This window comes from Kryptolebias marmoratus, linkage group LG10, assembly GCF_001649575.2.
Source record: "Kryptolebias marmoratus isolate JLee-2015 linkage group LG10, ASM164957v2, whole genome shotgun sequence".
Lineage (NCBI taxonomy): Eukaryota > Metazoa > Chordata > Actinopteri > Cyprinodontiformes > Rivulidae > Kryptolebias > Kryptolebias marmoratus.
This window is the reverse complement of record NC_051439.1, coordinates 17,461,532-17,488,545: the sequence shown is the minus strand read 5'-3', so window position 1 is coordinate 17,488,545 and position 27,014 is coordinate 17,461,532. Positions and strand designations below refer to the sequence as shown.

General features: G+C 38.0%; 1 protein-coding gene across 9 annotated transcripts in view; it reads right to left on the bottom strand.

Annotated features, from left to right (window-relative positions):
• The window catches only part of myt1lb (myelin transcription factor 1-like, b), a 95,860-nt gene that overhangs the window by 55,541 nt on the left and 13,305 nt on the right, over positions 1 to 27,014 (bottom strand). For all 9 annotated transcript variants that reach the window (XM_037977932.1, XM_037977933.1, XM_037977937.1 and 6 more), the window contains exons 2-4: positions 8,100 to 8,213; positions 2,315 to 2,360; positions 1,062 to 1,095 (exon numbers count right to left, since the gene is read on the bottom strand). In XM_037977932.1, the coding sequence (XP_037833860.1) occupies positions 1,062 to 1,095; positions 2,315 to 2,360 (80 nt within the window). In that variant the 5' untranslated portion in view covers positions 8,100 to 8,213. The remainder of the gene's footprint in view (positions 1 to 1,061; positions 1,096 to 2,314; positions 2,361 to 8,099; positions 8,214 to 27,014) is intronic.

Genomic DNA, 27,014 nt, shown 5'->3' with positions numbered 1-27,014 from the left:
GGAATTTTTTTTTTTTATATATATATATATATTCTTCTCTCAGTCCTGGTACATCCTGTTAGTTAGTGCAGTCATGAAGCTGGGACCTGGAACTTTCTGAAATTTGACATGCAGGCTGTTGGAGTGAGGTGGCAGGTGTGCAGCCATGAATAATATACATTTTAACTGAGAACATTCATAATGTAACAAACCTGAAAAAAATCCTATGTAAGGCACATCCAGAACCTACAGTTGCATAGAAGAGTTCTATTCTTTTCCTTTCCCAAAACTGACGAGAAACTAAAAATCTTACATAATATTTTTTTTTTATCAAGTTCATGGAATTTAAATTCCCATTTTTAAATATGCATTTAAAAATGTAAAATTATCACACAATAACTTTTTAGTGAAAGTGGTATTATTTTATAAATGTATATATTGAGAGAAAACTTTTCCACTGACAAAAGAAAACTTTAAATTTGAAATATAGTTGTGTTTTACCTTCCACCCACTCGGCTCAAGAAAACTTTAGCGCTGTAGGCGTAAAAAGAGTTTTGTGCTGCATGGATAAGAAATTGATCATTGACTATCCTACTAAACAATTATCAATGACATTTCAGACAAAAGCAGAATAATTTTGCTCATCTGTTTGTAATGTTAAAGGAAGAGAAACTTCATTATTTAATATTTCATTTGGGAAAATCTTAAAAAAAAGTCATTGCTTGCTTTGTCAGTTCTGTAGATATCTTTAATAATATGTCCAAGGGGAAGCAGTGAGATGTTCATACACCAAAGCAGGGATAAAGAGAGAAAGTCGGGAGTAAGAGAAAGCCGAAGAAAGAGCAGACTTCAGCCACAGATGTGAAGGCAAACAGCGGAGGAAAAGTGGAAATGTCTCAGGTTGGTAATAAGGTGACTGGTACTATTTGACTCACTCCACCTTGGCGCTGAGACAACAATAGGCAAATTGTGTGTGTGAGAGGGTGTGTACAACATTTGTAGCTCTCCAGCTAGATTCTTCATGTTTGTGTTGGGTTTTGTATGTGTGCATGAGTATTGTGCACTTTTTCAATCTCACTGACCTGAAAAGCTCTGTTAATGCTGGATCCACAGGCACTGAGGGAAGAGGCAGAGAGACGGAGAGAATCGTTATGAAACGGCACTGAGTCCATGAGCTCCAACATAAAAAAAGGAAAAAAAAAACAACTTGCTGAATTGTTGATTGCTGTGACTTATGATCTGCGTAGGTTTACCTTAAAATAAATTACAAGTGAAACACTTCAAACTGGCAAAATATGGGAATTAGTTGGAGAACAACTCATCTAAAAATAATGTACATACTTATTCATTTGGTTCCAGTGTTTATTATATTGTTACTTCTAGAGATGGAAAATTTATAGATTTGTTAAAAGCTTACTGTGTTCTATATTGTTTTAAAGTAAAATATTTCAACATTTGAACAACTTTTAATGAATAATTTCACTTAGATTTATTTAGAAAATTTGTTCTTTTATTTACTGTTTTACAATAATTTCTAAAACAGACTCAATAATGCTCTGAAACATCTAATTCTTGGACTTTAACAAAGCTGACTTTCAACAAAAATGTTTTTTTTTCTGTTTTAATGATTATTTTTTTGGTTTGTTTATTGCAGCAGCATTGTCAAGCTCTAATATGAAAATAATTCTTTGCTGATACATCATTGATCCCCTCATTTTAACAACAGAAAAGAGCACCTGTGAAGGACACGTGTGCCTACATCAAACATGATCATCTTCAATATGAGACTGACAAAGTGTCTGAACCACAAGATGTAAGAACAAAGATCATGACTTCCTTCTTATTTGGTCAAAGATGTTAGATTCTCACATTTAAATGTAATAAAATATGAATCAGCAACATCCTCTGAAGTGCACCTTGTTTCAGATGTTTGAAGCTTGGCAGACATTTGATTTAGTTTCATGTGTAAACTTTAGGTGAGCAATGTTTTCTTTATTAAAAAAGATGAGAACTAAAACAAAATAGCATAAAAGAAAGAGACAATAATTTGCAATAAAATGAAGAGGTACTTGTTCCATAAAACCCATCAGTTTATCTTGATTTACATGTGTGTTATTGTTACTTTACCCAGTGTTTTATTGTGAACAAAGCTCTTAAATATTTGATTTCTGTACCTGTAAGATTTAAATAAAGCTTGACAGGAGAGAAAGCAACTTGAGTGTGACTGCACCAGATCCATGCAGCGGTGAGTGTGTACACGGTACGTGTTTGTGTTGGGGGAGTGAAGGTCACCCTGAATGGAGGTGTGTGTTTCTGTGTGTATCTGTGCCGATACCTTTGGAGCGTGTGCGATGGCGCTTATCGTCTGCATCCACCTCCATCTGCAGAGAAGGCACAAACAAGCTGTTATACACACAACAGACAGCGCTGCAAAATTATCTTTAATTTGGATGCATGTTCTCTCAGGTTCAGAGCACTTTTTCCACTCTGTCAGACATTTCAGTTCACACCTGATGTGCCTTAAGGTTTCATGTAGATGATTTATGAGCAGCATTAGGGTGAATGATTGAAATAATTTGAAAACTATTCAATAACTTTGATGTTTTTAGTGCATAAATCCAATCAATATCAACATTAACATATCAACATCTCATCAACTTCGCTCCACAAATTAGCCCCCAAAATATTTGTAGTGTCTTTAGATAGATTCACTCAAGTCGGCTTTCTTTTTAATATACGTCTACACTTAAGAAGACAGACCTCCAGTCTCTCTGGGGAGAGGTTTTAGACATGTCCCATGGGGAGGAGGACTCATGGCAGATTCAGGCCAGAGAGATTTTGTTTCTCTGCTGACCTGGGGATGCCTCAGTGTCCCATCAGAGAAGCTGAATTAAGTGGGTGTGGAGAGGTAAAGTCTATTGTTTAAAAAGGTTTGTGCAACACAGTTCCAAACAAGAGACAGAAAATACATGAACGTGTGAGTTACATGGATGGACTTCTAAGATGTGTTAGTGACCAGCTTGACTGAATGAAAACCTTAATGAATGGGGCAAGTTAAGCAGTTCTTTCACTTGAAAACTTTAGAAATACGCAGCATGTTTTGACTCATTTTATTGTCATGTGCTGACAAAGAGGGAATACACTTTCAACAGAGTAATATACTATATTAACATTTAAGAATATAGCTTTCAGAGCTATCTTGTAAAATAAATCCATTCACATGAGCACAATAAAATCAAAATTGTTGTGTTGAGCACCACTGATTCAGTTGAGCTGAGCTTATTTATAAAGTGACAATTTACAACAAGTCATTTTTGTGCACTATGCAGATAAGGTAAGCAGGTCCAGTTTAAACCAATTCACATACAGTTATCATTATTTACAATCAATTCAATCAAAATAGTAACTGATGGGGCTTCTAGATGTTCGTTTTTGGTGCCACTAGATGCCACTGCATCCTCAACACTGAACCTTTAAGCTGCTTTTGTTCTGCTCAACACAATGGCAAATTAAAGATAAACTAACATTATCATTGATTGAAAATAACATTTAATTTCTGATTTCTTGAATGTTAAGGTTTTTCTCTGGTGTCTGATTTTTTATGCAATTACAGATGACCTTTGTGCTAAATGAGTGTGTACACTCCATCACAAACATCGGTGCATTGTTTTCCTTTGTGTTTTGAAGAATAGGCTGGGTATTTAGCATTAGTTAACAGTGACCTTTCAAAGTATGGAATAATCTAGTTTAAAAAGCTCAACAAAAAAAGAGCTCTTGGACAATGCCACAGTGGCCACGTCAGTCTTTTAGAAACAGTTTATAGATTATAAGGATTAAAACTCCAGATCTTCACAATTAAATCCAATAAAAATGATTTGGTTGAATATGGTTTGTAAACTCATGTTTATTTGTTTTTTTACATGTTTCTCTTCAATGCAGTTTATCCAACCATCCAGTTATTCAAGCACACATTCATGGATGTAGGGCTGTAGCAATGTGTGAACATAGGGATGTTGTGAGAATGTCTAAAGCAAGAAAAGCCGCACTATGCAAAACAGTAATGTGATCAAACAGGAACTTAATTTCCTACATTAATAAGTCATTATCATAAAAATATAATTGTATTTTAAATATACATAGAACGAGTGGATATAGTTTTTTATTTGTTTGTTCTATTAACTATTTATTTTTAATTTTGTTATTTTTGATATATGTTATTTCTTGTCATCCACAAGGGGGTGCTTTAGCACCCTTATCACCCCAGTTTCTACAGCCTTAAGTAGATCATATGTTCAGAAATTGTGCTTTTTTAACACAAAAAAATGTAACTGCATCTCTTAGTTGTCATTTTTTTCTTTTTTCTTACCACGGTAAGCATTTCCCTGCTTGCCTTCTTTTATGGATATCAGATCCACATATCGCTCTAGATGTAGGTTTATTGCCTCAACAACAAACCATAAATTGTGAAGCAGTGTGATCTCTGAACGTTCTTCTCTTATTTCCAGATGCCTCTAAATATTCATGTTCACCAGGTTTGGACTATGACGGGGGCCGTGTTTGAATGTCTCGTTTTATTAAACATGATTTATTAACGCCATACTTACTTTACTGTAGAGCTCCTCAGTCCTAATGGTGTGTTTCTTTATGAATGCCCATAAATGTTTCAACTGGAGAAAAATAAAATGATGAAATGCGAAGATACCTTGTAAATCTTCTTGGTACAGTGAAGAAGGAGCATCCCTTCAGGATTTTGGCAATGGTGAGGATACTTTGGGGCTGCATATGATTGTGAAGAAGTGGAGAAAATACTAAAATAACTATAAATTCACTAAATGTAAAGCAATTTTGGTTTCTATGGCGACATTAAAGAAATCATTCTTTAGGCGGGGCACTGTGTAGGGGTGGGGGTGTGGGGTGAACAATTTGTCTAATTTTGACAACCTGTAGAATAATGTGAAGGGATTCTGCCCTTTTAACATATGTAAAGCAGTTCAAAGTACAAGAAAATACATATTGTATATCAAGATTTTTTTTCAGCTCATTGAATCTGCATACAAACCTTAAAGCAAACAACCATTGCTCAAAGATTTGAGCAATGAATAATAACAAATTAAATAAATCTCATACTGTGACGGGTCTTAGGTTTATAGGACAAATAAGTTTGTGAGTTTGGTGTTATTTAATGTTCAACAGAATGAAGCAGAGCTACCCTGGGCTTTTATTTAGACCTAATGCTCTACAAAGACCATATTCTTGAACTCAAAGCTTGTTGGTGGGGGCAGTTGCCAATAACTGATGTCATAGCACCAACCCTCACCTATTTAAACTGTGCATCCTTCAAAGAGACATTTTTTTCCCAAGGAAACTGCCCTATCCTGGATAAAAGGAGAGGTACCTGCTTCAGCCAGTTGTCAAATTTGAAGATGCTGCTGTTGGTTTTCACCCAATGCAACCATGATGCAACATATGGGTTTAAGCAGTTTCTATGATCATAAGGCTGCTCAAACTGGAATATATTAAAAATAAATGAAAGGTAAGTGAAAAACAAGAGGAGAAAGTGTAAACCTGCCAGCAGAATATTTCCTTTGTTACAAAAAACATCTGCCGTTCATAAAACTGTAATTTGAGTTTGATAAAATGCACTACCCATGCATGGAGAAGTAAAAATGAAGCCAGCATAATGGAATTCAACAGCAAAAATGACTGCAGCAAAACCTTGTAGTCGTCACTTCCTTATGAGCGTTAGAGCCAGGAAGCCTGTCGAAGAGCCCTTCATACTCTGGCTTTTTTCTGTCTCTTAGGACCCCATGGGAAAATGTCACGGCTGTAATGAAGGTTAGCCTGCTTATTGAGGATTAGTCGGAGGCCCACTTCTTCTCCATCTGCGTCTCAATTAGACCCCAGATCAATGGCATTATATGCCCCGATGAATAAACAGAGTCATGCTGATCCTATAGCTCCAATAGGTGTCCAGATGAGCAAACATTTATGGTAACATAAAGCTCAAAGGAAATTTCCCATTTTAGCAAAACCTGCAAATTCAAAGTACTAGTTGTGACAAAAAGATTTAATCAGTTTATCAGTTTGAAACTGTGTATCTCCAAAGTTATTTACCATGACCTCATTTTTTCTTGAATGAACTGAAGTAGATTTATTTTGCATAAAATATCTTTAAAATATGTAAAGCATTTATTTAAAAAAAATGAAAAATGATCAAGAACACACTTTGAAAATGACTTCTGTCTAAAAATTTAACAGTATACTTTTTATTGTGGTGATGCAACTCAGCCTTGATATTTTAGTGCAAACAACCAACTTTGCTTGTACTGAAATAATTTAAGGTTAAATTTAACACACAATTTTTACCTTTGTTGGTCAAACTAAAGCATAAGCCAGCGTTTAATAGCATAAAGTCCTGCCGTATTTAATATTACCTTCAAATCTGCATAATAGTCTGAAATGTTTTATGTTTTGTAATTTATATCCATAAATCCTAATCCATGTAGCAAAACCAAGTAGACTTTATTTTGTGAGGATTACTCACTTTCAAAAAATGCAAGCCTTGAATACAAGGGCATACAATGAAGGATGTGCCTCATTTCAAAGTCTTCATCCAATAAAGTGAAAAAGAAAAGGTTTTAAAGATGAATTTCTTTACAGTACTTCAGAGCACACGAAACAACAGCTGTTCAAATGTCATGTAAGTTTGAATTGATCAAAAAGTCAGCATCAATACATTATAAAATATTAATTCACTATCTTGGAAATGAAAGTGGCTTTGCGTATTATTAGCATGTTTCTATCATTATTCTGGAATGCCCTCAGTCAAATTGAAAACAAGCATTTCTTTGCTGTTTCATGGAGAAGAATGTAGATTTACTGCAAATGAAACATGATAAGAAATGCAGTGATTATTGTAATATGCACCGAGGCATAGCAAAGGCATTTTGTGTACAGTTAATGGGGTGGGGGGTGGGGGGGAGTACTCAGGCATCTGTCACAACAATTCACATTGTTATCAGTTTCCTTTGTTTTCACCTTGAAAATTTAGGGGAATGCATTTCAGGCATATGGCGCCCAACTCCACCCTCTACCACTCACACACCCTCACACAAGCTCTAATATCGCTGCTGTGCACGGAGGAGCAGCAGGGAGCCACCAAAACTGTACTGGCACTATCGCATTTCACTGCAAATAGGTATTTACGTCACGCTTCATGTAGTGACAGCAAACACGTGTGCCAAACCAATGCTAAGTGCATGCGAATTAGCGTGAAGGGCTAAGGGCGATAGCATCTGAGCGGGTGCTGAGCAAGAAAGAGGGTGAAGATGATAGAGGCAGACGGGCTAAAATCTGGGAGTGATTCCTAACTAGGATGGAAAATGGATCTGCTGGGTGACAGCAGCTGTGGAGGGCTCAAAAAGGGTTAGCGTGAGGAAAGTCGCTGTTTGACTACAGTAAAGCAATTTATCAGCCAGTCAGCGGACAACGAGGAGTCCGTGGAAGGAAGGAATCAAAAAATATGTGTAAAGTCAGTGATTTCTATGTAGTCTACTGTTTAACTTTATCTATCTATCTTCATCTATCTGTTTATGCAGCCGATTTAATGTAAATTTTATATTTCTAAATTTTAGATAAAGCATTGTTGAGTCTTTTGAAGCTGAATTTGTGCAGGTGAAGATAAAATCTTTTTCTTTTTCATGGTATCCAATGCAACTTCCAGGCTAATGTATTTAAGTAGAATGTAAAGAGAATGTTTCATGCTTCCACAAGTTGATGGTCTTGCAAATGATAAAATGTAATATTTCCAAAAATAAAAACACTCAAAGTCAAAAGATTTTCAATTTAAATTTATCTCAAACCCTTTGTAAAATTAAGTAATTTGTTGAAATGTCACACAAATTAAAGGTTTTACATTCACAAGTTCCTGCACAGATGTATGGCTACCAATGCAGCCTTTCTCAAGAAGAACAAGGCCTTGTTGTTGCCCTGGCTGCAATGCACAGTAGTCTCAAATGTGTTCCAGGAAAAATAGTAATTAGAATCGGAATCAGGTATGTCTGATTGTGCCTGACCAGTGGAAAGCAAACTGGATCAGACATGCTGGCAGAAAGCTCTACCTGAATTGTTTTGGGCTTCGGACAGCTCTTTGGTCCCGACTTCTTCTGCCACCGTGATGCACTGATGTTCAGCTGGAGAGGAACGGCTCACCACGTCTCCTCCAAACTCATTTTCTACACAGAGGGAGGAAGAAGACGGAGAGTATGCATCATTAAAATCATTTCCAGAACAATCACATTCACGCACAGCCATGACAGGATCTGAAATTTCCTCCTCTCCTTTGACTCCAGGCTCATGAATAGTCATATAGCATCAGCTATGCGGCACGCAGCAAAGCGAACGCTGATTTCCGCCATAACGACGGCCGCGTGTCGTGTGCGATAGGCTTGGCAACATGGGGTAATTAGCTAGATCTATCATCTGCAGCAGGATGTGGGGACAAATATAGCTAATGATCCGTGCCTGCCTCCATGATTTCTCTCCTCACAGCTTTCTATCCTTCGTTGAGCTGAAGGAGCAAAGAGGAGGGAGAGCTGGAGTGAAAAAAGGGGGTCGATGTCTGTTAAAATCAAATAACCTCAGACACAGAAACAGATAAAGACACGAGTGATGAAGGTGTGGGCACTAAACATGCCTGTTTCTTTCCATCCATTGCTGCTAATTGAGAAAATGTACAGCAGTGAACAGATGAGGTGTTGATGGTGTACGGGGAGAATCACAAAGAAGGAGGGGCCCCATAGGGAGCCCGCCAGACGGACGATAACACGCACGTGCCGCAGTCATACTCATCTCAAAGCAGCTTCAATCAAAACAAAAGCCGGTCCCTCAGGACAAACACAAGCACAGGCTGAGCTCAATCATCTGTTATGTAAAAGGAGTGGTGGTGCTTACGTGCACATGCGGACTTTACTTTCAACCAGCAGGGGTTCTTTTCCAACCCTTCATCAAACCACACACCTCTGCTTTCCACGTTTTTTGGGTAAACTTCCTTTGTAGTGCGCATAATAAGCATAAAAACAGTGTGAGCAGGTTGTAAGGGGACAGAGAAAACAACTTCCAAAATGGCTATTAACAGGAAACCCTAATGTGAGACAATGGGACACTCATGCTATATTTTCATTTAACTACTGCAGCCCTGCTGTCTTTTGTTTCATGAAAAATGCATCAAAGGCTGGTTTGTATTTGATTACAGCCACCGGAACACCCTGAAAGCATTTTCATAAACGGAAAAAAAATGCAATAAAACAAAGGTAAAGTGAATTTGGTAGCTGGTAGGTGCTACTTCATCTACAAAAAAAAAGAGAAAAAAAGTATAACTTAAGATAAAAAGAGTGAAACATTTATAGGCTTCTAATTTGGATTTGACAAAATCAGTTTTATGTTAAATCTGACAAAATAAATCCTCTTTCAATCAACGATGTGCGAGTTTACGTTTCATAAGAATTTAAAATAATTCATCTTTAGCTTGTGTGAACTGAACTTTAAGTTCATAGTTCCCCATTTATAATTGAACTCCATGTTCATTTATTAATTTTTCCATGAGCTTATGTTTTCTAAAACATAGCTGTTAAACCTTGCTAGAGCTTACCATCTCTCTTATTCTGTGAGAACATGAACACCTAATCTTAATATGGCAAAAATCCCAATGAAATTTACTGACTAACATGGCAAACAGTCATTTTGAACTATGCTCCCAGCGATTACTGATCCTGCAAAATCTGCTTTTAAAACTTTGTCATTAACAATTAGAGTCAACTGTCTTTCTGTTAGCAATATATCTCATTAACCATTGGATTAAAATAAAATAATCATTGGAGTTACAGTTACAACCAATTAACTTTTGAAGTCAACCCAATTCAAGATGGCCATTTCAGCTAACTGACTTTAGCTAACTCAAAATTGGTTATAACTCAGTCAAGTTTACAAATATTGATGTAAAATCTGGTGTGGCAGTAGCTGAGAGTCATCTTCAGCAGTTCTCTGAGAGCTAAGATATCTTGCAAAATATTACATAGGATTGAACATAATGTTAATTTCAAGGTTTAACAAAAATGGCTATAACTCTGTCTGAACAACTTAATCATTTCTGATGATTTTAGTGGCGGCAGGCATCATGCGTTCCTTCAAGAAATGCCCGACCTTTAATTTTGTTTGATTTTGTTGTTATAAGGCAAAAAGATCTTAAAATTGCAAAGAAAAAGTGAATCATTAAGAGTACATTTTTAAGAGCAACTTTGATGCTCACCTCTTATGAAATTCTGATTGTTTTAGGCCCAACTTTATCTATGAAACCTCTTTCATGTAAAATGAAATTATTTTTGACAAAATGAACAATATTTGGAGAGAAAGTCAGAAGTTTTTCTGAAGGCTGCTGCATCCTCCTCTCCGCTGTTCCTGCACATCGATATCTAAAACCAACAAATTACTTGTTTAAAAAGAGGAGGGAAAATGTGTGTTTTATCACATATGTTTAACTGGTTAGCTTGCACTCAACAGACAACAAGATCCTGCTCTTACAGAAAAATATTGTAAAAATTTTTCTGTATGAATTAGCCAATGTTTATTCTAAAAGTCTCCCAATTTAAAGCAGTCGTTCACTTTCAAAAATATGCTGTTTTGTGTCTCCAGAGTAAATGACACTCAGTTCAAGTTCATGAGTTAAAAACAGCCTTGTTTGGTTCAAAGTTCACAGATAATAAGAGCGTCCGCTGATGCACAACACTGCTTCCAGCTCATAAAATATGAGAACACATAAGCATGCACATCCCTGGCCCCTTGGTCTTTGTAATCAGAGTGTAAGTGATGGGTCTGTCCTCTGATGAAGGTCTTCATGTGGAGGCTGATGACAAATCACAGCTCTCTGACTCTTCATCAGGACACAGCCTACATTCTGATGTGTGTGTGTGTCAAAAGAAATGGGGGAGGTGATAGAATAAAAGAACAAAAAGAATAATAGAAACATAAATTGACAAATGGAGTTCAAACTAGGCAAAAGACACAGCAGCAAAATATGTCCCGTCTGAGTTGTTTATGGTATTCCAGTCATGCTGCTCAGGTTCTCTCTAGGCTGCATGTTTCAGCACCAAGGACAGTGACAGACAGGAGGAATTGGCCTTCAACTGAAATGGGAACACACACACACAAACACAGCACAGCCACATGCACAAACATTTATGGATGAACATGTTTATTCTTCACTTTTGTTAGAAAGGACTGCAAGACTGAACTCGGCATCCTACAAGTGTGTGTTTGAGTGTGATTCCCTCACAGTCTATTCCTTAGAGACAAACAGGGGAGCGGTCTTGGCCTTTACTGGACCTCTTTATCTATCAAAGCAAGTGACCACACTCCAAGCACACGCTCTGACGCACACACACACACTGCAATGAAACCCTACTGTGTGGTTATGTACATCATCATATCCATACACACAACACAGTCACTCTTATACAGAAATGCACATACGGCACATAAGGACAAACAAGCACATATTACAACAGAGACACATGCGTTATTCATGTGATGTGCACGCACGAGCAGCAATCTCCTTCTCCCAGGCTTTGAGACTGACTGGGGCTGCCTGACCTACATTCAGCAGATTTGTAGACAGGCAGAGAGGAGATGAAATCTCCCTTTTTGCTGCTCTGCATCTCTCTGTTCCACATCCTGTGTTCTTCTCGGGGCTCATTGCCACTCGGACATGAAGCGGAGATGAAAAAGCTGCTGTGATTTCTCGGCCTGAATGTCCTCTTGCTATAGTCGGAGTATGAACTATCAGAGTAAAGCAAAGTGTGTTTGATGGTTTTCAGAGTAACGGGACAGCAGAGGCACTATACTCTGCTGCATATAAGAAATTCCTTCAAGTTCTGCCTTTCATCTATCTAAATAAATTATTGACATCCATACATTTAGCTTACAGGAGGGGACAAAGACTAAATATGTGACATTTTACATCAAATGTATAAATTTGTGGTCATACAAATCCACAATCTGTGATCAAAGTGCTAATTTTGTGATATAGTGATTATCTGAGCCAAATATCTGGAACTTCTAACATCTTCTGGCAACAGGATGAATTTATTTCAGTTGCCACATAACAATATAAATAATAGGCCTCTCATTCCTTGAATCCAGAGTTTTAGACTAAGAACAACTTGGGTTGGACAATAATAAAACTGCTTCTTTAATGAATATGATTTTTTCTTCAACCCAACTAACTAAACAAATTAACTACAAGATCATCATGTTATGTGACAAACTAAAACAACATTTTACCTAAATGAAAAAAAGGAAAACAATCTCCTGAAACTAAATGGAAAAACCTAGTTGATGTTTGTTTTCTTTTGCATTATTTAAGTATTTTCATGGTACCATTTTGCACTACTCCCACTTCAGGTTATGGCCTTGTCTTGCAATCTGCCAGCGATTAAATGAAATTACATCTGAAATGTTCTTAAACGTGATCCACTGTGGTTTAAAAGTCTTGCTCCTTGTTTGTGATAAAGAAAGCTAATTTCTGGTAAGCAGCATATCAGTGGGAAAAAAACCTTTATACTGTTTATAAAATGGGTTAAATGTTTTAAAAACATCAAATTATATCTTGAAAATAGGTGTGCTTTAAATGAAGAAATTGAATAAGGTGAGAATGATCATTAAAATAACTTGCAGAACAATGACTCCTCAAACCTTATATCCCCCAAGCCAGAAAACACATTTTGCTTGTTATACTTTATTTTTGTATTGACAATTGTGTATTTTTGTGCAAAAAATACATTATTTTGCCTGTCCAAACTGAAAACTGATAGAAATTTATGCATTGTGCAATTATGACTTATTAAATTAGTGCCTTACATAAACAACAAACAGATAATTTCTAACATAAAGACACCTATGTTTTAAACCTAAACTTTTATGTTTTTCATTATATTATGGGTAGTATTTCTCTAGCTGAATGAAGTGCAGATGGTTTTGATGGGTACAGTATCTACATCAAACTAATTTCGTTGTTATTTTATGAGAGAGGCTGCACAGAGGGAAGCTCTCAATGCCCAGGCAGCATGAAGTTTATTAATTTAGAAGGTTCCCAGTATTAAAAGAAAGATCTGGTAAAAACTTAACCACCAAAACCCTCTAAATCCCAGCGAGACATTACACTGACCACACTGTCAAAACTGTGTTACAGCAGAAACCAACAGAGGAAATCCCTTGACCCTAATTTTAATATTACTGGAGTTTTGAAAGGTAGAACAAAAGCAAAAAAAATATGCATGACTATAATTTTTTTTCTTTTATTCAATTCATTTAAACACTCTTACTACACCTGCAGAGGATATATTTACTTTAGTTTGCTCAAATCTTTGTATTTATAGTTAATCTGTAATTTATTTGTGTTTTTGTTTTTTTTGATGGAACAAAACTTATAATCAGCTTCCAAATCACATTTATAAAAAGAGGCAGAAAATTTCCTAAAGGCAGGTCACAAGCCAACTTAAGCTCGGAAATTTCACAGTCTTGAGGTTTTGAAATGTCTCGCTGCGCTGATTTTCTGGATTTTTGCAGTTCAACTGTGTTTTAGTTGTTTGAGTTTGTTGCTTTTGTCTGTTGCTTTGAATCCAAGTCTGCTCTTTTGTTTTCCAACTTGCTGCACTACCGGTCTTAGTCTGCATCAACCTCTAACCTCCTCAGTATTTACAGTCACTGGCGTTCAGTTGTTGCTTGTCAAATCCTCATCTTTGTCTCATGTTAGTTTGAGCTAACCTTATATCGGCCTCAGTTGTTTTATGACTCTCCTGCTCAAGTTTTTGATGTATGATTCTGGAATTGTGCCTTTGTGGCGCCCTTGGAGTGTTTCATCATTTAATAAAGTATTTTTAGTTTGTCACCTGTCTGCTCCACCTATTCTGGTCCTGTGTTTAGCTCCTCCAACCATTCTTCACATGACATGTGGGGTTTATCTCTTGCAAAAAAAAGAAAGCATTGTTTTAAAAAGGTAATACAGCATTGTTGTGTCTTAAATTAAAGAATGCAGTGTTACAAAGAAAATAATCACAATACCGACAATATTTTAGTCATGGTCAACTTTGAATAATCATATTTTATTTTCAAAATAAATGACTTATTACCTATTTTATATATACTGATTATGCAGTTGTCTGCTAATTGACACTCTTCAGAAAGAAACAGAGTAAAAAATGCATTTTTTCCTATCCATCTTGCTCTCTGCCACCGATCTAATTGAGGCCATGATTCTGACACCAACTCACACCAACACAGAACTAAGTTACCTGTATCATATTTAACTGGAGCGTGATCTCTTGTTGCAATGTCTAAAAAGAAAATAAAAAAAAACAAAAAAAACAAAACAAAAAAAACCCGAATCTGCTGGTCAGTTTAACTTTATTTCAGAAAATATCTTTGGACAGAGCTGTGATGTCGTAGGCGCTCCGGTTTTAAGGGTGAAAGAAGCTGTCGGGTAGTGAAGTGGACCAGCTCTTTGTGACTTTCCCTGCTCTTATCAAGGAGGAAGAGCGAGCTGAAGCGAAAGCAGTTTCTGACCCACTTTATTCTTCAAGGACATGAGAGATGAAACTGACCGCGAGCGTGACCTGCTGAGCTTCGCTGGGCTCACAAACACAAACAGACACACAGCATCCATGCAAAAGCAAGCAGCCTGGAGAAGTCCGCAACGAAATAGCCGAAATGCTCACAGGAGCACATGCAGAGCACTTGTTATTAGCTTGCCCCTCCCGATAAGTCACAAACACAAAGCTGGAAAAAGTGCTCCTCTTCCTCGAGGGAGGCGTCTGCTCTGTGAAGGCAGAGAGTGGGGGAAATAACATCGGGCAAACAGCCGCCGCAATTACCCACAGTGGGGTAATCACCAGCACAATGCACTATGGCTTGGCTGCCTGTGAGAGAGAGAGAGGGAAATGCTCAGGTGAGGAAAGAAGCCAGACAGCAATCAGCCCAGCAGGAAGATGAGGAGAGAGACAGAGAAGAGCAAAGGGCCATTCCTTTAATTTCCAAGGGAGAGCCAGGGCCTTAATTACTTGATGAGTCTCTTTCTCTTGCTTTCTTTCACAGCTCCGCAGCTGTAAAAAGGTGTGTGTCTGAGAGAAAAAAGCAAGGCTGTGTATATGTGGCCCATTATCAGACCAGGAAGACTCCAATCACCTCTTAGCACTGATAGCAAGTGAAGAGAACATCATTGCAGAGAGAAAGTGTGTGTGTGTGTGTGGGGGGGGGACAGAGTGGTATAGAGAGGGGGTGATTTACGCCTTCAGAAGTGTTAACACCATCTCTCATCCCCAGCAGCTATAGAACACCAAGGTCGAGGAGCGACACAGCCGAGACAGGAAAACAAAGAGCTGTGCCTCTGCCTATAGAAAACATCACACTGTTCACTGTTACATACAGTGTCGTCAAGCAGCATTCAAGATGTCTCCTGACTCTGTGTGAACACGTCCAGGGATCGACAACAGGCTTTCTTCAGTATGTGAAAGAAAATTAATGAGGACGCACATAAAAATATCTCATGTAAGTGTTGTGCCAACAAATGACTGAGTATTCCTTACGGTTTTGTACGTCTTTAAAGTAAAACACATTGAACATTGCTACACCAAGCAACTGCAAAACAAACAGGCTGAAGCCAAACCTTATTAATCAACAATCATATATTAATCTTAATGTCCTATACAGAAAATTTGAAAGACTAAAAGCAACATTCATCAAGTTCCAAGCTATCTATATTAGTTAATTCACATTATTACCCTTAATCAATTCAGATTTTGAGTTTATTTGAAGCTAAGAAACCATTTCATAATTTGACCACTCCTCCTAACAGAAGCACATCTATATTTTACAATAGTTATCACTATAAATCTACTGAACAAAAAACTCTCATCAATGTAATGTTTTCCTATTAAACAAAATCATTGTTTAAATACATAGTGTATGTGCATGTTAAGGACCTGGAAAGCCTAAATATATAAGAATAATTATTAAAAAGGCTTTATTTATAATTGTTATAGTTTTTTAAATTTATTTATCATGTCTAAATTTGTCTTATTTCCATTTCCCTAAAGATTTTAAAAATCCATTTGTCCATTTTCTTTGCCCACTTTTTTCTGCAGGGTTGCGACAAACCTAGTGACAATTTAGAGTTACCATTTAACCTAAAATGCATGTTTTTAGTCTGTGGAAGGAAACCGGTGCAAACCCACCCATGCATGGGGAAAACTTGCAAACTCCACTCAGAACCTGCAGCCTTTTTGGTGTGAGGTAACAGCTCTAACAACTGTGCCGCCATGCAACAAAAAAATTAAAGGTGATTTGTTGTTTTATAAAGCAGAACAATGTAAACAAAAATTTTGCATTTAATAGTTCCCTTGTTCTACACAAAAAATCTGATGAGTTTTGTAAGAATATTAAATAAAATTTCAAATTCTATAGAAAACTGCAGCTGCTTACTGACAGGTTTCTGCACATTCTCATTAGAGGTGTGCCAAAGAAAGAAAAAGCAGCTTCCATCGCAATTTGCTTTGTAAAGTCAAGCATCTAAGCACAAATAAGTCACTTAAGGGCAAATACATAGATGCAAATAAATCAGTATTCTAAGAAAATATTTGAAAATAGCAGAAGAATATTTCAGATCCAAACCACTGTAGCAGATAATGTAGGAAGGGTGTTCTTAGGTTTACTACTGTCTAAGCTATTGTGAGATGTTTGCATGTAAAACACAGATCATTGATTCCAAAATCTTAGTGTTCTAGCATTCCCTTTAATAAAACCAGAGCGCTCAAAAAAAAATAAATAAATAAATAAACCTGATCACTTATGCTAACGATTATGCACATAATCTCTGCAGACATCTTTTATTGCTTCACTCATTCTCAGACATTCCAGAATAAGCAGATCTGAGTTTTTTGCTGAGAAATTATATTAGATCCCGGCCCTGATACCTCTGCATGAGGCTGTTTGTCAGTGAAGACTGCATCCTTATTTACAGAGAAGTATATGATCCTTTCTCATGAGACAGACAGAGGGATCAATCCAGAGGGGTAGATCTATTTAGTAAAATAGATGGTGAAGCGTCATTGAAGGTTAGCTGTCTTTTATCACATCAGATGGGAGTTTGATCCGAAAGAATGCTAAAAAATGATGCATTGTTGGAGAGCTTTGCTCCTAATAATGAAACAGTTCTTTGTGTGTTGCAGTGTGCCTGTTGTTCAGATAACAACACAGATCGACACGTATGTACAGGGTGTCTGCTGCTGGTTTGTGTGCATGCTTATAGATAATAAGAGATTCACATCTCTTCCTTCAACTCAAAAAATTCACAACCCTTTTTGAAGAATGCTCTAAAAGTACAAATAGAAAACTGCATCCAAAAACCAGCAATTTTCAATCTTACGCCTAATCTGCTAAAGTTTCTTGCATCATGTTTTATGCACCATTTTGCATATTTTGTGAGACAATACAGGGGAAAAAAAATCTAGTTTCAGACTATTTGCAGTGAAATTCTAATGGTAAACTGTTTGACCTGGCAAATCTTTATGTTTCTGCCTGTGGTAATCATTTCATCACAGGTAAGTCAATTATGTGAAAATCATCTGTTGCAGGGTAAATTAAAACTGTTGAAATTGATATTTTGACAAAGATTAAAAATCTAAAACTTCTCTATTTCTAGTTAACCCACCGTCAAGGGTGCTAGTTAACATAATGCAGCAATGTAATTATTTTATTGTAACATTGTACTGAAGAAACAACCTAAATAGCAAAGTAAAATGTGACAGGTGGCAGAAATAGATTACATACATATTTATCTCAGGAAATTATACCTTGAGCCATTGAGTGGGAGGCGTTTGTCCACTTTGAACATGGCAGATTGAATATTAATTCTATAATCCCTCCATCTATTTATCCATCCATCTATTTCCTTTAGCCAATACGGTAGTCCCATTTTACTCTGCTGTAATAAAAAATACCTCAAATGTTGGTATTTTTTAATGCCATTCAAATTAGAGAGATTGCTTTCATCTAAAGAGCATGCAGTGATGTGTAAGGTCCCAGACAATCTAACAGGAACATTTTTGTTGCATTTGCACTCCTCATTCACATACAAACAGATTTTTTACGAATGCTTTCCAAAGCGGGGCTTTAAAAGAAAAATTCCTGTTTTCTATAAGCATGTGAAGGCTTTAAGGGAAATATAATTTCACAGCCTACTTTGAAGATGACTGTTATTTTATTGTGTTGTGTATTGAGCAAACCTCACCAACAACTAAGAAGTTTTATAATTTCTCAGTCTAATTTTGGTCTGAGCCTGTCATATGACACTTCAACTGTCATAAAAAAAACAAAAAGATGAAGAAGGTCAATTAGAAAACAAGCTATAGCTTTAGGAAAATCACTGCCCATGCTCAAAATAGTCTTCTTTTGTATTCTGATGCGTTGTCGATGTTGATGTTATTGCCACCCACTGGCCTGGCAGTGGTAATTTCATGTTTAGAATTTCAGTTTTGTTTGGATGTAAATATGTTTATGAAAAAGCAGGAAAAAAATTCAGTCAAAAGAAAAAAAGTTCATTTTTGTTAAAACCTAAGTGCAGCAGTCTGTAGTCCACATAGACATACTGATTTTTATGACTGCCTGTGAATGTAGCTCTATTTGTCTGATTGCACTCTGTTCTCAATTAACTGATGAGCTCTATTGTTGTTTTCTCTACATTCTCTCATCCTGTCTGTCTTTTTCTCCCTCTCTTGTTCTTCCTATCCCCCCAACCCCCCTCACACTCCTACCCTGTCTCCATCCTGCCAACCCATCCCCACCCCCTGCTTGACTGCCAGTGTGTACCCAGAATGCCAATGATGCTGGCTGCAGACAGATAGGGCTGCCTGTCACATGACCCTGTATGTCCCGGGGCTTTACCCCAGGATGACAGCAGGCGTGCACATAGATACACACAATGGTACCCTCGGCATGGCACGCTGCATCTCAGGCACTGAAGCATGGCAGTGAGGCAAATACACACGCACGCACACACTCACATCCAGGGGTATACACACATTCAGGCAGGCTAATGGGCATGCACACATTGAATCACCGCAGGGGAGTGAGCCAGGAAGCTCAATCTACCTCTTTCTGTCCTGCAGGCAAGATAGAAAAACACTGAATAACCCACCCCCTCAATTCCATCCATTTCAAACACACATACATATCTTCCTGTGGGAAGGCACCCCACCAATGTTTCTCACACAAACACATTCGTCACTGACAAGGCTCTACACAGTCACTGGGTATCCTGTGGCACCAAAAATAGCAGCCTAATGGAAAAACGTTCCCTCACTCTCCACTCAAATAAGCTCTGTATTTCCAGTGTGGGAGTCAAAGGCGCTGGACAACATGAGATGGAATTTGTTTCGATTTGAATGAATCACACGGTAATTCAGAGGAGCTCAGAGAGAGCCGACAAGCGCTCACACAAACAGGAACAGTGTGCCCTCTTGACTGCCTGAACTCCTCCTGTCTGCAAGCTTCAGGCTGGAAACTCACCCAGAATGTTGACAAAGACAGAGAGGCTGCTGAGATCTGCACAACTACCTTGATTTCATCACTTTCGTGGTTGTTATTATTATGATTTAATATTTTTTAGATTAATTCATGTTATTTGTTTATTATGTTGCTGAAGTGATAACTTAGATAAAAAGAGGCAGATCTCAAAGCGAAAAGAAAATGTCATGGGATTGAACTGAAGTAAACCTATGTATTTCCTCTGTAAAATTCTCTGAGATAAGTTTTGTTGTGAACTGGCACAAAAATTAAGTAAATTCAGCTCAAGTTTTACACCAAAGGACAGTCCAATTATTGCTTTCAAATATCTATAAGATGTTTATGCTGCTTACAAACCAGTTAAAACTTAACTTGTGTTAAAAACCCAAATAACATTTCTAACTTGTGGTTGTTATTGTGAAATATGATGGTGTTGTTAGATGATCAAAAAAAGTCTGCAATGTATAAATTTAACCAAGTTGTTTGGGAGCCTAAAACTAATGAAAAACATTAAATAACAAACAAAACAAACAATAGGTGTAAAATAAAGAAATGGGAAATGCATTTGTGTTTCTTTGCTCTGGGTTGATGGAAGCTTATTCAAATTAAAAGTAGAATTAGTTGCAACTAAGAACACATTAACTTTGCAGGTGTTGTTGTACAAAGTGTTTGTTCATCCCTTTGTAACAGAGAAAAAGATGATAATTTCACTTGACACTTTAGTAAGCCCACAGTAACAGCTACACCACCTCACCATGCACTCTGATGCAATAAACAGTGGTCTTCTAAAAAAAAATAGTGGCTGTGTACAACATAATTGATTTTGTGTTGAATTGTGTGTGCCTTTTAAATGCCGAAGTTGGTGAAAATTGAGGCGAGTTCAGAAAAAAACAGACAAATGGACGGACATGTTATCTTCTAAAAGTACTTTAAATAACTGCAGAATTAGAGATTTTTTTTCGCATAATCTCATAAGGTCTTTGAAAGGTGTGTCAAAAATACATTTTAAAAAAGCATTTTGGAGCAGGTCTTGACATGAGACTTTATTGACAGTAAAATAGTGAAATATAGCACAAAACATTTTTTATAACTAACTGATCGAGCTAATGCTGTTTGTCTCTTCCTCTTTGTTTCAAGAAAAACATCAGAATGCAGTCATAAAGCAGCATTTATCTGGCCATTCCAACCATTTTTTCTTGTTTCTTTATTCTCAGAGAATATAACCCTCAACCTGTGTTCCTATAATTCATAAACCAAATCTTAGAAAAGACATAGATGGGTAATGTGCCAATGAATTTGATTCAGAGATCCTGCCAGAGTTGTGCCAGCAACAGCAAGTCACAAGCTCATTTCAATAATTATCAGCTTGGCAGTCGTTGTGCCAAGCACACATGCCCACACTGAAATACAAACTGAAAAACAATCATCTGCAAACACAAATTGTGTGTGTATATATAAACGTGCATGCAGAAAACCAGCACTGGAATGGCTGTCTGCATGCAGGTTTGTGTGTGTTTGAGTTTTTTTTTTCCTCATCCTTTTGTTTCCCTTGTACTTCCCCTAACACCTGTTGTGAAATATGTATATGTGCATTTTTGGATTCTTGTCGGAAAACTTGTTATGTTGATATCACACTCCGTATTGCAGCTACATCAAGGTGACAGCTTGAGAAAAGGTGGGATGTTTTTTATGCAAATGGCAGTAAGGATGAAGATAAGCCTGAACAGAGCTAAAACAGGGACAACGATGCCTGTACAGGTATCTGCTGAACGTTTGAGGTTCTGGGGTAGTTTCTGCATGCGCCTGTGGGAATGTGAATGCAATGGCGTGTGTTTGTGTAAGTGTGGGGGGGTGCACTTGTGCATATGTGAGTGGGCTCAGGTGGGTTGTGAACTCGGCAGATGGACATTTGGAGCAGCTTTGCACCCTGAAGCAAAACACACACAGGCACAAACACATTCACACTCCCACGCATGCCTGTAACATTAACCTTGTGTAACTCTAGACAAGTGAAAGCCAGAAGAAAAAAAAAAAAAAAAAATCCTCGGCACTTCAAATCACATATCGACACACTGAACCGGTATTTCAACTGTCCAAACACAGGGTAAGTCAAAACCACCACAATAATCTAACATTTCCTTTGTGTCCTGAAAAAACCTCCAAAGACTTTTGAGAGTGAGGAGATTTTTTTTTCCATTCAGCATTTCTAACTGGCTGGTCAGGAATTCAGTTACTTCAGCACTCAGATCTATTTAGAGAAATGAATCAGACCTTTTCAAAATTGCCATTGTGGTTAATTTCAAACCGCACATATCTAAAATCCTTCATTAATCCTGAAAGAGAAATGTTTGTTTTATTTGACTCTGACTGCAGCTTTTTATTGGGTTATAGTGCTCATTCATAATGTTGTGGATTTGGAAAGCTCAGTCTGCTGCAGACTTAAAACCACTATGATAACTGTGAATATGATCTATGAATGGAAATAAGTGGTGACTTATAGAATTGGACAGTGGCAAAACTGTGGTTCAGATTGTTACCCAGGGAGCATTTGGGAGTGAAAAAGGCATCTAGAAGACATCTAAATTGTCCACAACTGTCTTAGGCTAAAATTCCCAGTGACAAATAGATTTAGAAAAAAAAAAGAATCAACATAAAGTAGCTTAATTAAAAACCGGTGAATGGTATTAAAATTACACTTTGAGGTTTGTGGGATTTAAGCATGATTTCCAAGCCGTCTCAAAAGCTTTCAGCTGTTTGTGTTGTACATAACTTAGGTAATGCAGATTAAATTATCTAGGCTTAAAGTTGTCTAATTTTATGCCTAAACTTAGTGTTGAAATCACATCTATTGCTCATTGAGAATGATGTGCCAAAAAGCCAGAGGTACCATGAATGCTGCACTAAGTCCTGTTGGATTGTCCTTCAGCAAAGAAAAACCAGCATTTTCACTAAATTCCTGCACATAATTCAGGGTTAGATACTTCCATTCCTGTTTTCCAGTCATGACAGGAGAGCATTTCTCACTATGACACCATATTCACCATCTTTCACCTCTTTGTGCCACTGTTTGCTAAAAGTCTCTCCCTTTTCAGGCTTGTCTTTCCATCCCAGCTGGGTGATGGAGGGATGAAGGGCTTGTGGGATGTAGATGGAGGCTGCACTCTCCCTGAGGAGCCTCTTCTGCCAGCCCTGTGCCACAGATCAACAGTCAGCCAGCCAGCCGTGCACTGACCTCATCCCTCTCCCTCTCACTCCCACTATTTCTGTCTCCTCCTATCTCGCTCTGCCTCTCCGCCAGAGGCCATTGCCGTCCCCATGTCTCCTTCCTACGCCAACTGCCTGCTTGCTACCGATGGTGCATGTCTGTCTGGCAACTTTTCTGCCTGCCTGTCTGTTGCTCTTCCTGCCTGTCTCTCGGTTATTCCTCCAGTCCTACTGTCTGTGTGCACGTGTCTGTCTGTCCATCTGCCTGTCTGCCTGCCAGCCGCTCTTTCTATCCAATATCCCTCCACCGGAAAGCGGCCAGGCTGTCAGCCGCTCTGCCAATCTGCCTGTCTATTTGTCATCTGTTTGCGTCTCTATTTGTTTGTCTGCATGTCTATGTGCCTGTTTACCTGTCTGCCCATCCATCTGTTTATTAGCCTGTCTTACTGTTGTGGCACGATGTGAAAGGGGAAGCATGAACCTCTAACCTTGTTCCATAGTAGATGGGACTTATTTCAATTTCAGAAAGATTGACTGACACGGCAGGGAAAGTATCGATGTTACGACAGAAGCCTTAATCCCATCTTCTTACGTTTGTCAGTTCATCGCTGCACAACGTCTGCACGTCCAAAACAAACCTCAAAATAACATAATCTCTGCATTTATGTCTATATTGTTTTGTCTATTTCTGTTGTGGTCTTAGTTATGTTGCCCAGTTACCAGAAAGTTACTTTAAGCATAGGTTCTTCATAGAACCTCAGTTACATGTCCAAACAATTAACACAACCTTTATTTGCTGAATAAGCTTGAATCATTTCCACCTCAACTTGTGAGGAAGAAAGCCAGAAATTAGACAAAAAAGCAAAAAACAAATAAATAAACAGCTCCAAAGTTTTTTTCTGCAGATGGTAAGAAGCTAGAGATGCATAAACGTACTAAACGGCTGGTTTGGAACATTTAATAGAAGAACTGGCTGAATTGATAAATACAGCTGTGTTACAAAATAAAAAGTGATTAACCAAAGTCCGTGCAGATTATTACACCTAAAATTAATATCATCTTGACATTTAATAATGAGGAGCAAGTGTCCTGGGACAGAGCACTCCATACATCATCTCATCTCAGGGAGTGATGCATCACAATTTGTGAGGGTTGTTCTTGGCAAACAATGACTCTTCATTCATTGTCTTTCCAAACAAGATGCCCCGAGCTTCCCCATCTCCTGATGCTTAGTCATCACGCCAACTTCCTGCTAATGCTCCTTCTGCCTCTTTCACGGCTCTCAGTGGCTTTAAGAAGATGTTTGGTGAATTAAAATACAGACTCTCCAACCCTTTTCACTCCATCCTCTCTGTCTCTCCCCCCCATGTCCTCTCCTATTCTCATCCCAACAGGGGAGCGAGAGAACATTTGACTGGCTCCTCTCAAGCACAGACTGCACTGCACGCTCGCTCGGCAGTCAAGGACAACTCTAATAGAGGTAGAACAAAAGAAAACGGGAGCGGGAGAGGGGGCACGGTGAGACCGATGAAGAGAAAACAAGCTTGCTGTGGTGCAAGGGTCCTTTGAAATTGGACGTATTGTAAGATAATAATAGTGTGTAATTCCCTTTTCAGTAGCGCTGACTTCTGCCCTGTACCCTTGTCTACAGGTGGGAATAGAAAAGAAATTCAGATATATTTTACATATCGCATAGCTTAAGCTCTTGGTAAATGTCTCGTTATGTTTTCTGCTTGGCTTGAAGATAAAAGAAAAGCATACGGAAATGTGTTCTTTCTTTCCAGGTGCCACACTTTGCAACCATCTCTTGGTAAATTAACAATTTTTCAAACCTACCCTGTGTTGTTCCACATTCTGTTTATGCATTTAATATAATTTCTCTCTGTACAGTATCCTGTAGGTTCACAGGAACATTTCCCTGCATTAAATCTTAACCACGTACTATTAATGCAACGCTGCAATACTGCATTCTCTTTGTAACACAAATCCTCCGCTGTATTCAAATTCCATGTGACAACCTGTTAAAGAAAAGTAAAAAACAATGAAGTATACTGCGTGTTTATTCTTTTTCTTTCTTCTTCGTGACACCTCAGTGTTTGTGTTTACCGTCACTCCCACAACAAACGCAGCAGAGCTCGCTGTGAGCGCATTTAAATGCTTCTGCAGCTCGATAGTTAATCCCTGTTGTGGATTGGCCCAGTTAGTGGTTTTCAGCTTTTGGGAGGGAAAACTGGATAAGTTGGGGGAGGTGGTGGATGAGGGGTATCTGTCTATTTATAATGATAAACCCGGTCCTTGTTTCTGCTGTGGTGATAGATGTTATCTGTGTCAGGCTTTGTTTCTTCCTCTCGTCTTCTTCTCCCCTCATGTTCCCTCGGTTACTCCCGACACAACCTGCCTCCTCCTTATTCCCTGTTTTCCTTCTTGTTCTTCTGCCTTTTTTCTTGTTGCGCAGATGCAGAGAAGGTAGCTGTGTTGCGTTTTAAAGTGTGCCCGGTTTAAACCGTTGACTGTTGGCACAAAAAAATAATAACAAACCCCTACTATAAGCCTACACCTCTTCCTCAGAAATGCGATGAAAGACAACTGTTCTTTTGGGAAGAAAAGGGTTAACCAGATATGGAGCTCTTCTTCCAGCAAACTCACTAATAACCACCAATTATTGAACTGTACATCACTGTGCAAAAAAAAAAGAAAAGGGAAAAAAATGACCCTTCCCGTGTTAGTCGAGGCTTGTTAGCCTTGAGCTAGCCGGCAAACTAGCTTTTCAACAAGAGTAGCCCAAATTAGGTCCCTACAGATTTGTAATTCCACTGTTTGCTAGACATGATATAGAAATCTCCTGATCAAACTAACAAGCTAAACGTGCTGGGTGGCTGTCTGGCAGCCCATCTCCTAACTGTCAGCCGAGAGAATGACAGTATAGACAGCTAGCTAGGGATCTCATTTGAGCTGGCTAATCAGACACCGCAGAGCTTTGTGCTTAGGTGGAGCCCTCCTGAGACCAAAGCTTGGGAGACGAAGGGAGCGTATCATCTGACTCTGCAAGGGAAGATGCACCCAAACAAGGGGGCAGAGGGAGATGCAGGCAGGCTGTGGGAGCCACGGCTGTAATTAGGTGCCCTGAGCTTGACGCCCACACGCCTCGAATGAGACGCCATCCCTCCCTCCCTCTGCAAATATGATCCTAGACACCTACACAACCACACACATGTGCACACGCCAAAAATAAATATAAATGGGGTTTGTATATTTTTACGGTACGTATCATCAAGCAATTGGAGCAAAAAATAAAATAAGAAACAGGTGTTTACAAATAACAATAGCTATACAAATGAACTTTTGATGACAGAAATAAACAGAAAAATAAACCACTATAACCTATCAGATAAACAAAATATTACAAAGTGGAGTTAAGCAACATGCTAAAATTTAATGCATGGACAATAGAAATCCTCTGGAAAACAAAGCCTTATTAAAAATAATAAAACAAAAAGATTACATTTTCTCAACATAAACATGCTCTAACAAGCAAATGCTTCAAGTGCACAGAGAAAATTTTAGTTATTAAAATAAGTTAGGCTGTTTAACTGCAATTATGCCACATCAGGGCTCAAAATAAGACATACAAAACTTTTATTTCAACCTACAAAAGAGCAAACACTGCAAAAGAAACAGTAAAAAATACAAGTTTGCTCTTGTTAAAAGAACAAATAAAGGGGAAATCATTTTTGAAGACAATTGATATTTGACTATCCCTTTCCCTTGATCACCCAATAATCTACTAAAAATAAGATCGACAACATTGTATAAATCTGGCAAAAGGATTATTAAACGTGGTCAGAACTGCGTTTGAACTGGTATGGATCAAATCAGACAGATTTCTGATAGACTGGGCTGTGCGCAACCACCATGCAATAATGTACAGCAACACAGACATTCTTCAGCTGAGAAACTGAAAAGAAAAAGGAATTGTCAAGCATTAAAAAAATGTACTTTTTCCTAATTTGCTTTGAGTATTTTTAGATTATCAAAAATTCCTCTGCTAGTGTCGCCATTTTGTATAGCTATTAGCTTGGCTCACATGCCAAAATTCTTGCACGATTAAGTAAAAGAGCTTGCTGAGTGCTGTTTGATGCAGGTAAGACACTGATAAATCAAACACAACTTTGAAAAAAGTACAACCTGAGTGACCAGGAGGAACTGCTCTACAGCCAAAA